Source organism: Sesamum indicum, linkage group LG12 (assembly GCF_026168435.1).
Source record: "Sesamum indicum cultivar Baizhima isolate 11 linkage group LG12, ASM2616843v1, whole genome shotgun sequence".
Taxonomy (NCBI): Eukaryota; Viridiplantae; Streptophyta; class Magnoliopsida; order Lamiales; family Pedaliaceae; genus Sesamum; species Sesamum indicum.
The window spans coordinates 9,360,326-9,374,839 of record NC_142668.1 but is presented as its reverse complement, the minus strand read 5'-3'; the positions used below and the strand labels follow the sequence as shown (position 1 = coordinate 9,374,839).

The following is a 14,514-nucleotide window of genomic DNA, read 5'->3' as shown; positions in this document are numbered from 1 at the left end:
TTAAAAATATATTATTTAGTAAAATAATAATAATAATGGGATAATTAAACTCCTTTTCTCTGATGTTTGGTGTAATTATATGTACACCCTATGTATTTGAAAAATTATATCTAGTACCGTTGAATTTTTGCTTCCGTATAATAAATAGGTCCGTCCGTTATGTAAAGACTTATCACTAACTTATTGCAGGCTCTTTTTGTGATTAAATTACCCTTATAATGATGAAGATATATTTCCTCACATTTATTGATATATAAAGGTTTATAAGGGTAATTTGATCATAAAAAAACTTAATTGACATTCAATAAACTAGTAACAAGCCAATCGGGATAAATATGGATTTTACTCGATTTCTTGTTAATATCATCAAATTTAGTAAATTTTGACTAACGAAAGAACTTATTTTATTAAGCAAAAGCAAATATCAAGAATAATAGATATAATATTCGACATTATAGTGTCGTACAAGGATAGATGGAAAAGATCTTTAATTAGTACAAAAATGTTGCAAATTTGACTTTGTACCACACCTACAAACGATAATCAAACAAGGACTTAAATCTTGCGCCGGCCTCAACCGTCCCTACGACAAGGCGATCGAAATAAAAACAACTCACGTCCCCCAACAGATTATACAACCGCAGAATCCTTCGTAATTAGAGGTCTAGTAATGGCGTCGACTGACGGCCGCATTGCGGATTCCTTTGTGCAGGTGCTCTACGACGTTCTCGCGCGTCTTATGCTTGCGTTGCTCGACTGCAACTTACTGCCTGATGCGGTCGTACGCTGCATCACTCGGCTCTTGCTTGCTAGTCGCCTCCGGTCCGCATACAGACCCTTGGCCGATATCCGTCTCTCCAACCTCCTCCACTTTGTGCATTGTACGTTTCTCAACTGTGTATGTTGTGTACGATTGTTTACTCTCAACTTGTTCATCTAAATTTCACTAGTAATTCGTTACACGTTCTACATGTATGTGTAATTTTTTAAAGTAAAATATTTTTAAAAGTTTTATTATTTCATAAGTATATAAAAAGTAATAAGTTAATATTAGATTTATAAAAAAATGGTAATAAAAGATATAACATATATTGATAGCTCTCTTGATGCAGCTTTGAGAGAAATGGCGATAGCAATCGACACAGAAAAGCCAAAGTCTCAGCACTATGAAGTTCCCACAGCTTTCTTCAAGCTTGTCCTTGGAAAGCATTTGAAATATAGGCAAGATCTTCGGCCATTCCAGAACTTGTTGTTTGAACCAGGGAAAAATGCAATTTTAGTGTGTAGGGTGAAGAGCCTAGCAATTTTGGTTCTGTTAAAATTAAAATTTATAATTTAGTTCTATAATTTTAAAAATATAGTAATTTTAGTCTGATTCAGTCGGAAAATTTCAAATCATCAGTCATGTGAGTTCCCGTGAAATTGATAATGTGGCAATCAAAGTTGTAAGTTTTAATTGTAATTTTGGTCCTGTATCTGTGAGAAGTTGGTAATTTGATCCTCTAATTTTGGATATAGCAATTTTGGTCCTCTATCTTTCAAAACAGTAGCAATTTTGGTCTTTCAGAATTAGTGACCATTTTGACCTTTTATGATAAAGTTCAATAGTTTTGTCACATGCTCTAATCAGGCCAAATATGCGTTCCAAATAAAATTAAGCCTTCATAAACTTCATACTGTGGTTTGATCACCTTACCACTGGTTGGAAGCCCTCAATTTTATTGACTTCTTCTAATCATACTATCACAACAGATGGTTTGCAGGTACGTACTTGCTGCTTCAGGAATAAAAGTGGTGAGACATCTACAATATACAGAAAATTCGGGTAGAATACCAGTAAGAAAAAATTGATTTTGTAAACTTATGAAACACTACCATCCTTAAATGTTATGATGTAGCCGGATACTTCAAAACTGTCTCAAGATCTAAGAGAGATTCAAAAGACAGTTCTAGACTATAGACATAGGTTAATGCATATACTTATGAAAATAGAACTTTTGGACCAAAAGGTGGACGAGATTTCTCCTTGCTGATGTTCTACTAAAATCTCTATGGATTGTACACGTCTCACCACATTTGGTATTGTTTGTCACTGAAGGAACCAAGTACATGTGTACTATTTGTGGTGGTAGTTTGGGAAGAAGTTCGTAAAACCAAGAGTTTTAAATACATGGTGGCAAGACAAAACCAAGGTATGGAGCTTAATGAGACTTAATTTTATTCTGAAGGCATGTTGGGTATGATTAAAAACATGTGATATGACTATTGAGCTTCTATCATAAAAGGGCAAAATGGTCATTAATTGCGTCTAAGGACCATTATTGCTATTATTTTGAAAGTTAAAGGACTAAATTGCTACATCTAAAGTTAGAGGACCAAAATTGCCAACCTCTTAAAGATACAGGACCAAAATTGCAATAAAAAAATTACAACTTGGACTGTCATGTCATCAAATCACCAGAAAGCCAAATTTAGGTGCTGACACGACTGATCATATGGAATTTTTTGGCCAAATTGGTTGAAAAGAGCTAAAATTGCCATAATTTAAAAAATTACAGGACAGTTGCGAATTTAAATTTGAATAAGACCAACATTATCGACCCCCTAACTTATAGAACTAAAATTACATTTTTTTCGTTTGAAGCATACACTTTATATTTTCTTGAATGTGTTACATATGAGCGTACAATATATTTATATTATTTATCAAGGCTTAACTCCGAGAAAGTTTCACTTTTAGTCCCCAAACTATATAACTAAATTAGCTTTGTATTTCATTACCAGCCTCATCAATTTTGATACTCCAACATTCTTAAAATGTTCACTTTTGATCTTCTCTGTTAGTTGACCATTAAAAACTAAGGTTCGAACCATTTTGAAGTGAAATATAGATAGTGAACCAGCCATTTTGTACTTGAATGAAATCAACCAACCTGAAAAGAGATTGAGACGCCAATTTGAACTATAAACATACCAAAAAAATCGATAGTAAAGGTATATTTATTGAAATTAGGGATCATATCAAAATTGACAGTTTGGTAAAAAAGTGTAAATTCCATGTAAACAAATAGAGGGTGTCCGCATTTAATTACACAGACGCTCCCTATGTTTTGTAAAACTACAAGTACACATCTTGAAGTTGTAACTCTAATTACAAGTACACCCCTATTTAGTTTCAAAATTTTATACAAATACTTCTTGAGGTCATGTATTACATTGACTACCTTTAAAGGGCTGTATCTGTAATTTTGCAAATTATAAGGAGGTATTTGTGTGAATAGGTCTAACATCTTCAGGAATGTTTATATAATTTACCCTAATCGAAACGGGATTTTGCAGTTGTTGCTTCTTTCCAGACAAGTGCAGCACCTTAGAAGATGCCGAGAAAGCAATGCTAGAGTTGTACTGTAAGAGATCACAGATGAAAGATGGTCATTATGTTCTTGACATTGGTTGCGGATGGGGAGCTTTTTCTCTATACTTAGCGGAGAAGTATCCCAATTCCCAAATTATGGGGATTTGCAATTCAACAACTCAAAAAGCACATATTGAGGAGCAGTGCCGGTATTTTGCACATATAAGTGCTTTTTTTCCTCGCTTTATCTGCTGATTATTATTGCCAAATTTATGTTACAAATCATGAGTTTAATTGCAGTTTCGGTCATCTCATTGTAGCTAATTAGCATTTTAGTCCTGCAATTTATTAGAATTGTGAAATGATAAAACCTTTTCTTAATTTCACAAGTTCAAGATAAAATTGACTGGAAAGTGGCACGTGCCAGTTGAAAGTCCGAAAAACAGATCTTATTGGTTACCTTTACTGATGTGGAAACATAGCCACATCGCCTTTTGTTTACACCGGCACATGACTGGCACATTTCAATTTCATTGAAAATTTTGATCAAACTTGTCTCGAAATCAAAGAAAATAATCTTCCTTTGCAGAGATCTTGAGCTGAAGAATGTGGAGATAATAGTTGCGGATATTAGCAAATTCGATATGGAGGCTTCCTTCGATAGGATATTCTCCATTGGAATGTTTGAGGTACTAACACTCACTTGCATGATTCTAATACAAGGGCGGCCCCTTCATGCATGGTATATATGAATTGTTAAGTGCGAGTTCATGATCGAGTTTTCATTGCAACAGCATATGAAAAACTATCATAGTCTTCTCAAGAAGATATCGAGGTGGATGAAACCAGACGGTCTTCTATTTGTCGAATATTTTTGCCATAAAACATTTGCTTACCACTTTGAGGTAGTGTTTACCAATACCGGCATTTATGCCCCGAAACAGTGATAAAAGTGAAAACATGTTTATTAATTGATACTGTGTTGTTAAATAGGTTGATAGTGAGGAGGACTGGATGGGTAGGCACTTCTTTACAGGAGGTACAATGCCCTCCTCAAACCTGCTGCTTTATTTTCAGGTCAGTTGCGTCGCATTTTGGAGTTCCATGCAAGAACCCTAAGTATCTCACTGAGCGTTGGTTTCTTGCTGTCTTGCGTGCAGGAAGATGTGTCTATAATTAATCATTGGCTTGTGAACGGCAAGCATTATGCACAGACAAGGTAATAGAGTGAGCTATGAATTAATGTATGGGTAAACTTCAGTCACATCTTCTCATATTTTATATAATTATAAATATATTTTAATTCATTGTTTGTAAAATTTCCTATATTTTTCGTATAATTTTGACGTACGTCTACCAATGAGCCCTTTTTGTTAGCCTTCATTATGTTTCCATCCAATTTTTTTGGTAAACTGGCCAAATGCCCTTTTGAATTATAAATTATAAACTTATATACCTATTATTTATTTTACCCACCCTTCGGTCTTTTTTATATTTTTTTAAAAGACAAAATTAACAAGGGTAAAGTAGTAATTTCCACACCACAATCTAGGTACTACATAATTATTTTCCATTTGAGTAGGGTATTTATAATCTCCCAAACAATAAGAAGGTATTCATAATTATGCCAAACCTCAGGGGAGGTAGCTGTAATTTACCTTTAACGTAATATGTCACGATATGATTAATATTGCTAGTTATATGTATAATTTAATATTAATATCTTACCACGTTCCACCCTCACGTACAAATCCCACACGTGAAACCATTCTTTTTTTTCAAACGAGTACCGATGAGATTCAATTATAGAGCCTTTTATTTGACCTTACTATAATAACATATTAAACGACAACATTATCTAAAATTACAAATTATTAAAAAAGAAAATTACTTAATATTAATATCGAATAAATGTGTTTGCAGCCAGGAATGGCTTAGGAGAATGGACCAGAACATGAGTGCTATAAAGCCAATAATGAAATCCACATACGGCAAAGATTCAATGGTGAAATGGATGGTCTATTGGAGAGTATTTTTCATTGCAACTGCAGAACTATTTGGGTACAACAATGGAGAAGAGTGGATGGTCTCACAGTTCCTTTTCAAAAAGAAATAACAAAAACCTAATATGTCTACATATATATATATATTCAAGAATTTGCAGTAAGTATAGGGAGGACTTTACCCTTTTGGTTGATCAAACTTTGACATTTTATTGTTGCTCATAATAATGTCGTCCTCTTGGTCTAAGCAATACTAGTGAAAAATATGACATTGCACATCGAGAAATGTAATAAAAGATGTGGTTTTATTTTGTTTTTATGGTTGTTTCTTAGCTGTATGTTGATGTTTGATGTTAATATTTTCTTATAGGACTTTCACATCCATAGTAAATGTAACTACAATTTATCATTGGAGTTCAAAAATGATAGGTGGCTCATAAATTTTGATGCATGCAAAAGTATGATGAGGTTCTCGGATTCAAGGTCTTTTGGGCCAAATTCTTTTGTAAGCTTGAAATAAAAATATGATGTTAGTATTCGAACGATCAAGTCAGTACACGATTTTAAAATAATAAAATTTTGAGAAGAGAAGCGTAGTAAAAAGATAATGAGCTATGATACGAAGAAAAATGAAATAACAGTTAGTGAATGAGTGAGTGCATGTGAATAATAAAATAATTATGGTCTCCCACTTGGAGGGAGGGGTTGTACGTGCCATTAATAGTAGAAGTCCCTTAGCGAGGGAAGAGTCTTATCCCACTAGGGAGTCGGGATGGCAGTTGCTGAGGATAGGCTTCCTCATATCTGGGAGTGTAGAATTCAGATGGAATCTTGCCTTGTTGGGAGAGGTCAAGGGAGGATGGGGATTCATTCATATCCCGACTTCATAATTGTGTCAAATTTTAGAGGCGATAATTATAATTTACCCTATTAAATATTAATGAATGTCAAATTATTTTGATTTAATTTTTATTTTTATTTTCAAATTCAATTCTATCCATCCAAATGCAGAATACGAGTATATTCTCTAGTTCCTTTTTTTTTTTTTTTTTTATAGAGTATACTCTCTAGTTAAGTATGTATACTCTATATTAAGGGAGAACACCTCTTTCTCGTCGCTTTCTTTTTTGGTATGTTTTTTATATTTAATTTATTGTTTTCAATTTTTCATCTAACTCCTCATTTCCCCATCATCTTCCAAATAGTCATTTTTTTAATTTTTATTCATATTTCTTTTATCATCATTTTGTTATAAATTTATCATTAACTTATTAAATATGCTTTATAAGATAATAAAATGTCATAAATATTTTATTTTGAATAAGTGTACCACAAATTAATACATGGATTCTGTATCAACGGAGACAAGTAATTTTGTAGAAATACTTGAAAGTTGTAATAGTATAAAAAAATGGGTCGTGTTTGTAACAAAGTGATGAGTATTTGAAAGTCAAATTGGATACTGTTTCGGAAAAAAAAAAAACACTTTTAAACAAGTATTATTAATTAAAGATCATTTTGTTCTTATGTTTTAAAAAGTTACTATTTTTACTCAAAGTCTGCACTTGTCATTTACTAATATAATTATTTTTTCTAGAAAATAAATATTTAATTTTTCATATTCAATTTTTCTATAAATAATTGCAATTTATTCCAAGCATGTTAAACCATTCAAATTTTCTATAAATAAACGTGTAAAATTTAAAAAAAAAAACTAATTAAAAATGGTGATTTTGAGTGAGGACTCATGTAACATGAGTAAAGTAATTCAAACTAAAGTTCAACTTATTTATAGAAAAACCAAAATCGGGTTTTTTACATTAAAAAATTATTATTGCATAAGATTTTATCGGGTGTAAATTAAAGTCGTGATCATTAATTATAATTAATCACAGTAAAATAAAATTAACTCGATGCAAAATACTCGACTTATTCACTATGAAAATAATTTTTTTCATGTTTTCTAGTGATGACAAATATATTAGCCACGCTCGTAAAAACTAAACCGACAATCATTGCGCAGCCATTAGCAATAATTATATTTTTTTTTTCAAATTAAAAACTGAAAAACGCTTATTCATAACTATCTTCAGCACTCCCTAAATTTTTGGACCAAATTTCTTGACCTAAGTCTAAAATTATGGGAGTTAAAATAAATGAAGCATATAGGGTAACGTTTTGAGTATTGATGGAAATGATGATCATCCCAGAAATAGTTGATTACCGTAAAATCGTGTTCGAGGATGAACACTTATATATATAGAGGTGGGAACAGCTAATGTCGCACTTAGCGTTGATTCCTTGCGTCCTGGTACAGAATGGTAGCGGTTGGTAAATGAACTGATGGAACACCCACTATTTTACCTTTGCTTGCTGTCGGTGCCCATTTCAATTTCACGTCTGAAAACAGCATCCAAATTTTGCCCACATTCAGTCCCTGGCTGTTCAACTTTTCTTGGGACTTTTTAGATATTAAAGTTTAAAATAAATAATTTATTAAGTTTTAAATCTGATAATAATTATATAACGATAAATTACAACGAGCATTACTAAGATTTTCTCGTTGTTCGAAAAATTATCAGAATCGATTACGTCCGTTCATAGATTAGCTTATTTCGTTAGGTTTTTATCTATTTCTTGTGATAAATTAGCTAAAATATTCTTATGGGTTATGAAATGATTTTACTTATTTTTCAAGATTTTTCAAATTTTTCTATGGATTAGAAGGGTAAGAAGAAAATTTCACTTTGTCAGTTTTTTTTTCTTTTATTTTTTTAATTTTGTGATATTTTTTTTTAAAATAGTAAGGGTATAGTGGGGTTTTCAGGACATCGTCCAAGGGTTACATAATTTTATCAATATTACGGGGTATTGATGATTTTTAAATAATGAGGAAGTATTCATATGGGCACTCGTTGTAATCTACCCTTTATTTAATTTTAATTTCATTACTAAATATATTTATTAGGGATAATTACACAATCATCTTCTGAAATTTAGTGTACTTATACATACTCCCTGTGGTTTGGTAAATTACATCTAGTACCCTTAATATTTGTTTCTGTCTATCAAATAAATTCACTTGTTAGTCAAAATTACTGAATTTGCTGATATTAAAAAAAAGGAATTAATAAAAAATCATATTAGTCCTAGTATGGCTGATCTAATGATTTCTATTTAAAAATATCATGCAGGATTTTTAACTTATTTTTGGTGTATTTTTTAGAAATAGAAAGAGAAAAATAAAGATAAATAAGTATGTGTTAGAGATAGTGTGTATATGTTTGGATTTATTTTTGGAGATAATATAAAATAAGTATGGTATGCTTGATGTTATTTAGTGGGAGACAAAAACTACTGTTCATTGTCAAATCATGTCTCTTTTCTGTATATGTATGAGTATGTATATGATTTTTTTAGTTAGTGTAGACTTATTTTGACCAAAAATAAATGAGGTACTATTTCAAAATATTTCAAAACACACCAAAACCTCCAAAATAAATTTAGGCAAATATTTACTATGTTTTTACCCATCTCTGAGATCAGTTGCATTTAATGTCTTGGAAACATTGTTTTACAGATAACCAAATAAAGAAATTTTTGGTTGTAGATGTTGAAAATGTCACTATGTTTCTACTTAGGATAGATAGAAGAAATCTAAGCAATATCTTGACCTTTGTTAAGGTGTTTGGATGAGTTTAAAAGTTTTTTGAAACATCTCATGAGATGTTTAAATTCTTATAACATATTACAAAGCATTTAATAATTTTTTGAAACAATAATTACTATTAATTACAATATTAATAGTTATGCCTAAAAATTATGATATTAATCGCAGCGGAATAAAATATATGTAAAAAATTAATTTTTCCATCATGAAAAATTATCTGCCACAACTAAGAGTCATATAGGAATAAACCACCGTAATTATTTTAACCACCGTCGTAAAAACCACAACCGACGATCATTGCATGATCATACTCAATGATTATTTATTACGATTAATCATGATTAAATGTTATATTTGTTGGTACGTATACTTTAAAACTAAAATGTTTAGCCAAACTGCCTCTCAATCCCATTTAGGGATAATTGCACTCCCTCTTTTGAGGTTTGGTGTAATTACACGTAGGCCCCCTATGGTTTGATAATTACATGTAGCACCTCTGAGATTTGATTTCATCTAACAAATAAGTCCTCCATTAATCAAAATTTATTGAATTTGCTTATATTAACAACAAAAAAAAAAACACTCAATAAAAATTGATATTTACCATTGATTGACTTATTACTGACTTATTACAAGTCAAATAATTTTTTTAGAACTAAACTACCCTTATAACGGTTAAAATATACCTCCTCATATGCATTAATGCCTGAAGACGTACGATGATAATTTGGTCTGAAAAAAATCTATTTGATTTGCAATAAGTAAGTAATAAGTCAATACGGGTTAAATATAAGTTTTTTTTTATTTTTTATTAATATCAATAAATTCGATAAGGTTTGACTAATAAGAAACTTTTTTATGTTAGTCGAAAATAAATATCAAAAGTGCTATATATAATTTTTTAAATTATAAAAAATTTACATATAAATATACCAAATCTCAAGAAAAAAAAAAAGTGTAATTATCCCTTCCATTTATGTGCAAGGGCACAGCACAGCGCAGTACTTAAATCATTTGTTAATACGCCGCCGACAATGATTGCGAGAAATGTGGGGGCAATAGAACTATTCTCATTGGCGTGTTGAAGAGGACAAGAATTACCCACGTGCACGTCACGTGCACAAGCTCTTGAACACACCATGATTCATACATGGATATTTGATTTTTTATTTTTTATTTTTTTTTATAGGGTATAATTGATTGTTCATCATTCTAAATTCTATGTTAATCATCAAGTGTTTGAAGGTATTGAGTTTTATTATAATAATCATTAAACAACTGAAAATCATCACCTTAATCATAATTAACTTTTGGAATGATTTATCCCAAGTTTGCAATTTTTAAAATTTCTTTAAATAAAATTATTCTTTTCCCATTCATTTTCCACAATTAAAACAGAACAAATTACGACGAGTTCTTCTAAAATTTAACATAATTACAAATACTTCTTTATTATTTTTAAAATAACTAATTTTTTTTTTAATTTTAACGGTTGTCCAACAATCAATCCAGTGCGTTAGTTTCCGAAAGGTTTATATCTATTTTCTGTGGTGAATGGACTAATATTTTATGATTTTTTTGATGGACTAAGTGTATTTTTTCAATGATTTATTAAAATTTTCCGTCCAATTAATTCGAGTTTTTTATAATTTTTTATTTTTTTTAAAATAAAAACAATACGATAAGGGCAAAAATGATAATTCCAAACCTCCATCCAAAAATATAACGAGGGGATATTCATTATACTAAATTTCGAAGGAGCTCGATGTAATATAATCATTTATTGTCTTTTCTTTTGTTCAATTAAATAAATATAATAAAATTTTAAATTATGAACATATATCGATTGTGCTTTCTCCGCTAATTATTAAAAGTATCTATAGATATATATAGACAGATTTAATGTTGTAGTTTCCAAAAATATGAATTATTTAGAACTATTTGTATCTTTATGTAAATTATTTTAGTAGGACCAATATGAATGATTTAGAGAATCAAAAAAGCTTTAAAAGTAATGGAGTTTTAAAATATATATATAATTAAATCAATGACATAATTAGATAAGAAAGATATTAATGATTTCCAAATTGTCATGCACCTTTTTCATCACTAATTAATTATGGGCAAAGTGAGATTAGAATAATGAGATAATTACATTGTTCTTTTACGAGGTTTTGTGTAGTTACACGTAAATTTTCTGTTGTTTAAAAAATTATATTTAGTGTCCTTGATATCTGTTTTCGTCTAACAAATAGATCCATTCGTTCAAAACACACTGAATTTGCTGATGTTAGCAAAAAAAAAAAAAACTTAAATGAAAATAGATATTGACACGGGATTGACTTATTGCAGGTCGAACTAATGTTTTTTCTAACCAAACTACCCTTATAACAAAAAAGATGTACCTCATCACATGCATTAACGTATGAAGATCTATAAGTATAGTCTCGTTAAGCTATTTTTTTGTTAATATCAATAAATTTGATAAAATTTTATTTTAACGAATAAATTTATTTGTTAGTCGGAATCATTTTCACGCCACACCATTCTTGAACTAAAAGTCATTTGCATTGGGTTGAGGGTAGACAAAAGCCAGTTCAGGAAATTCAAAAGATCCATTACGACAAAGTCATGCCAGTTCAGGAAATATTGTTGGCTAGTTTAGTAGACGGTCTAGATTTTCCAATCTATTCTGAGGTATATTTATTTATTATTTTACTACTTTATTTATTTATTTTTTGTATGCATGGGATACAAAAGTAGGTATGGCTCCTCCAATTATCAACAATTATATTAAATAGAATGGAAAATTATAATTTTAGTTATGTAAATATAGGAATGTAATCGATTTTAATCATGTACGAATTTATTTTGACAAATTTGTTCTATAATTTTATAAAATTCTTATATTAAGCATAAAAATAGTCGAAATTTGTTAAAATTAACCCAACTAGTCCATTCAATTAATCTGGCCACGTACACTCAATTAATCTGGTCACGTGCACTTTTCCTCTATTTTAGAAACTCTGCCCATTTTATTCTCGATGTGCGAAATCTATTTTAAAATCATACAACAAAATTAGCAAGATGAATTTGTACATTACTAAAATTCCGACCTCTATACTTACAGAACTAAATCCACAATTTTCCTTAAATGGAAATATAAATTTTCTTATGCATAACAAATAAATATGAATTTTCCTGTGATAAGAAATGAAAAATATTAGATGATATAAAATACCTATTAAATGGACACATAAATGTTAGATGATATAAAAGAGAGAATGGAATAAAAAAAGAAAACGAACTTAGACACAACAAAAAAATTGGTGTCGCAGTGTCATAAATCGCTGTTTGTGAGCGAAAAGTACATTTTTTTTATTATTAACTAGCCGTTGTGTTATGTTTTAAAATATATTATAAATAAGAATAATACATGTAAACCGACAAAAAAATAGAAAAAAAAATAGCAAAAAGATTTAACTAAGGTATTATCAAAACAACAAAAGAATTTGTATAGTGGTATTAAAGTGACGACATTAAGTCACTTTTGCAAAGAAAAAAAAAACCAAAGTAATTACAATTAATTTTTAAAATCATCTAAGTAGGAACACGGTCATATTTAAAATTTGGAGCAATGATATCACTAACCGTCCTTTGTGAGGGTTGAAACCCTTTCATTTTTATGTTAATAAATATTATCTATTAGATATATAATTGTCATATTCAAAAATTGGTAAAATCGTTTGTGAGTGTAGAAGACCTGTTTTTTATATTAATATAGATATAGATAAATAATTAATCTTATACACATAACATAGATATAATATTAATTGTAATAAAATATGATATAATTTAAAATAAAAAAATGGAGCAATGACAATTTTGTACCAACCATGTGATGATTTACCAGAGATTTGTAAACAAAGGAAAAGAGAAGAGACAAAGATGTTGGGGGGGATGAAAATAATAATAATAAGTTGAGAGAGTTTTACCTAATTTAGGTCAATTGCACATGCCCACAACACTAACCATATCTCATTTTTCCTCTGACTCTGCACCAAATTCTATGCACAACACACTCAACAATAAGTTGTTCACGATGTCTAGTTTAATTGGTGAAATTGAATTCTCGTAATTTTAAATTTATGAACTCGAATTCTATTAATATATGAGATATTATTTTATTTTAATGGTAGGTGTTGTTCTACTTTAACAGAAAACATTGATCAGATATTAATGAGATATTTGATATTAATAATTTAATCGAATTATATTTTTAAAAAAAGAATAATAATTACTTTCACTTCAGAAAAGGAAAGAGAGAGAGAGACTCAACAACAAGTTCGAGTCTAGTGTATGGTTATTTTTATAATAATTTATTATTTTTTTAACTCGTTTGTACGTATTTATTAATTTAAATTATGTATTAAAATATTTTTTGAATTTGTATTAAATTATATAATAAATAATATACTATAAGAAGAAAAGGAAAATAAAAAGCAAATGGGCATATTTTTCTTTGTTGAAATCAAGGAAGTTCAGTAGTACACATATCAAAATGGTCACTGACTCAGATGCCCTCAAAAGTATTAAAACAATGTGACAATATATAATGTAAATTATGACTATCTTATTTAAGATTTAATATAATTACAAATATTTTTTTATTATTTTAAAAGTTAAAAAAATTAAAAAAAATTCTAGATGATGAAATTGACATTACTATTTTTATTTTTGCTGATATATTTTTTAAAAGAATATAAAAACATTTGTGTGTGTATAATACTTATTAATTCATAACGAATATTAGTCCACAAAAATATTTTTTTTAAAATATTTAAAATTTAAATTTATAATTCAAAAGAATATTTTGGTCATTTTATCACAAAATTTAGATAGAAATCTAACGAAAACTAACGGCATGAGCTAGTTGTTAGACAAATGTTAAAATTAGAGAGGTATTTGTAATTTTTCAAATAATGAAGTGACATTTATAATTATAACAGATCTAAAAAAAGTAGATGTAATTTATCCTAATATATAATAAGATAAAGAAAAACAGGAAAAGAATTAAATGGAAATATAATGTGACAAAGATAAAAGGGCTGTCTCATAAATGGCCCGTGACTTAATTATTACCTTATTATTATTTGCCTGCATAATTAATTCTAAATTGAAAATATATTTAATATTTAAAATATTTATGTGAATTAAATAAAATAAAAAAAATATGAAAAATTATTAGAAAAAGAGCAATAGATGAAGATTAACAGAGCACTGTTGTACTGTACTATTGTACTATTTATTTAATAAAAATTACATTTATCTAAAAAAACATATGAAGATTAATAAACTAATTAAAAATATAAAAAATGAAAAAACAAATAGAAAAATCACAGAGGATGCCTCTTCAATTATTCAAAGGCAGAGATTATTAAATTTGAAGAAAGTTTGAAATGATGATTTTCAGATCTAATCAGGCA

General features: G+C 29.1%; 1 protein-coding gene across 1 annotated transcript; it reads left to right on the top strand.

Moving 5' to 3' along the window:
• The first annotated feature begins 611 nt into the window (after positions 1-611).
• On the top strand, positions 612-5,675 carry LOC105178479 ((S)-coclaurine N-methyltransferase-like). The gene is made up of 8 exons (XM_011101959.3): positions 612-881; positions 1,113-1,221; positions 3,340-3,564; positions 3,945-4,044; positions 4,150-4,260; positions 4,349-4,432; positions 4,516-4,574; positions 5,279-5,675. The coding sequence occupies exons 1-8, from the start codon at positions 671-673 to the stop codon at positions 5,469-5,471; spliced, it is 1,092 nt and encodes a 363-aa protein (XP_011100261.1). The 5' UTR covers positions 612-670; the 3' UTR covers positions 5,472-5,675.
• Positions 5,676-14,514: the final 8,839 nt, after the last annotated feature.

Excerpts from the sequence above, each read along its gene's own strand:
- LOC105178479 (XM_011101959.3), top strand. The coding sequence starts at position 671 with ATGGCGTCGACTGACGGCCGCATTGCGGATTCCTTTGTGCAGGTGCTC. Across the intron at positions 882-1,112 it reads CCTCCTCCACTTTGTGCATT|CTTTGAGAGAAATGGCGATA; the intron begins GTACGTTTCTCA and ends CTCTTGATGCAG. Across the intron at positions 4,261-4,348 it reads CATTTGCTTACCACTTTGAG|GTTGATAGTGAGGAGGACTG; the intron begins GTAGTGTTTACC and ends GTTGTTAAATAG.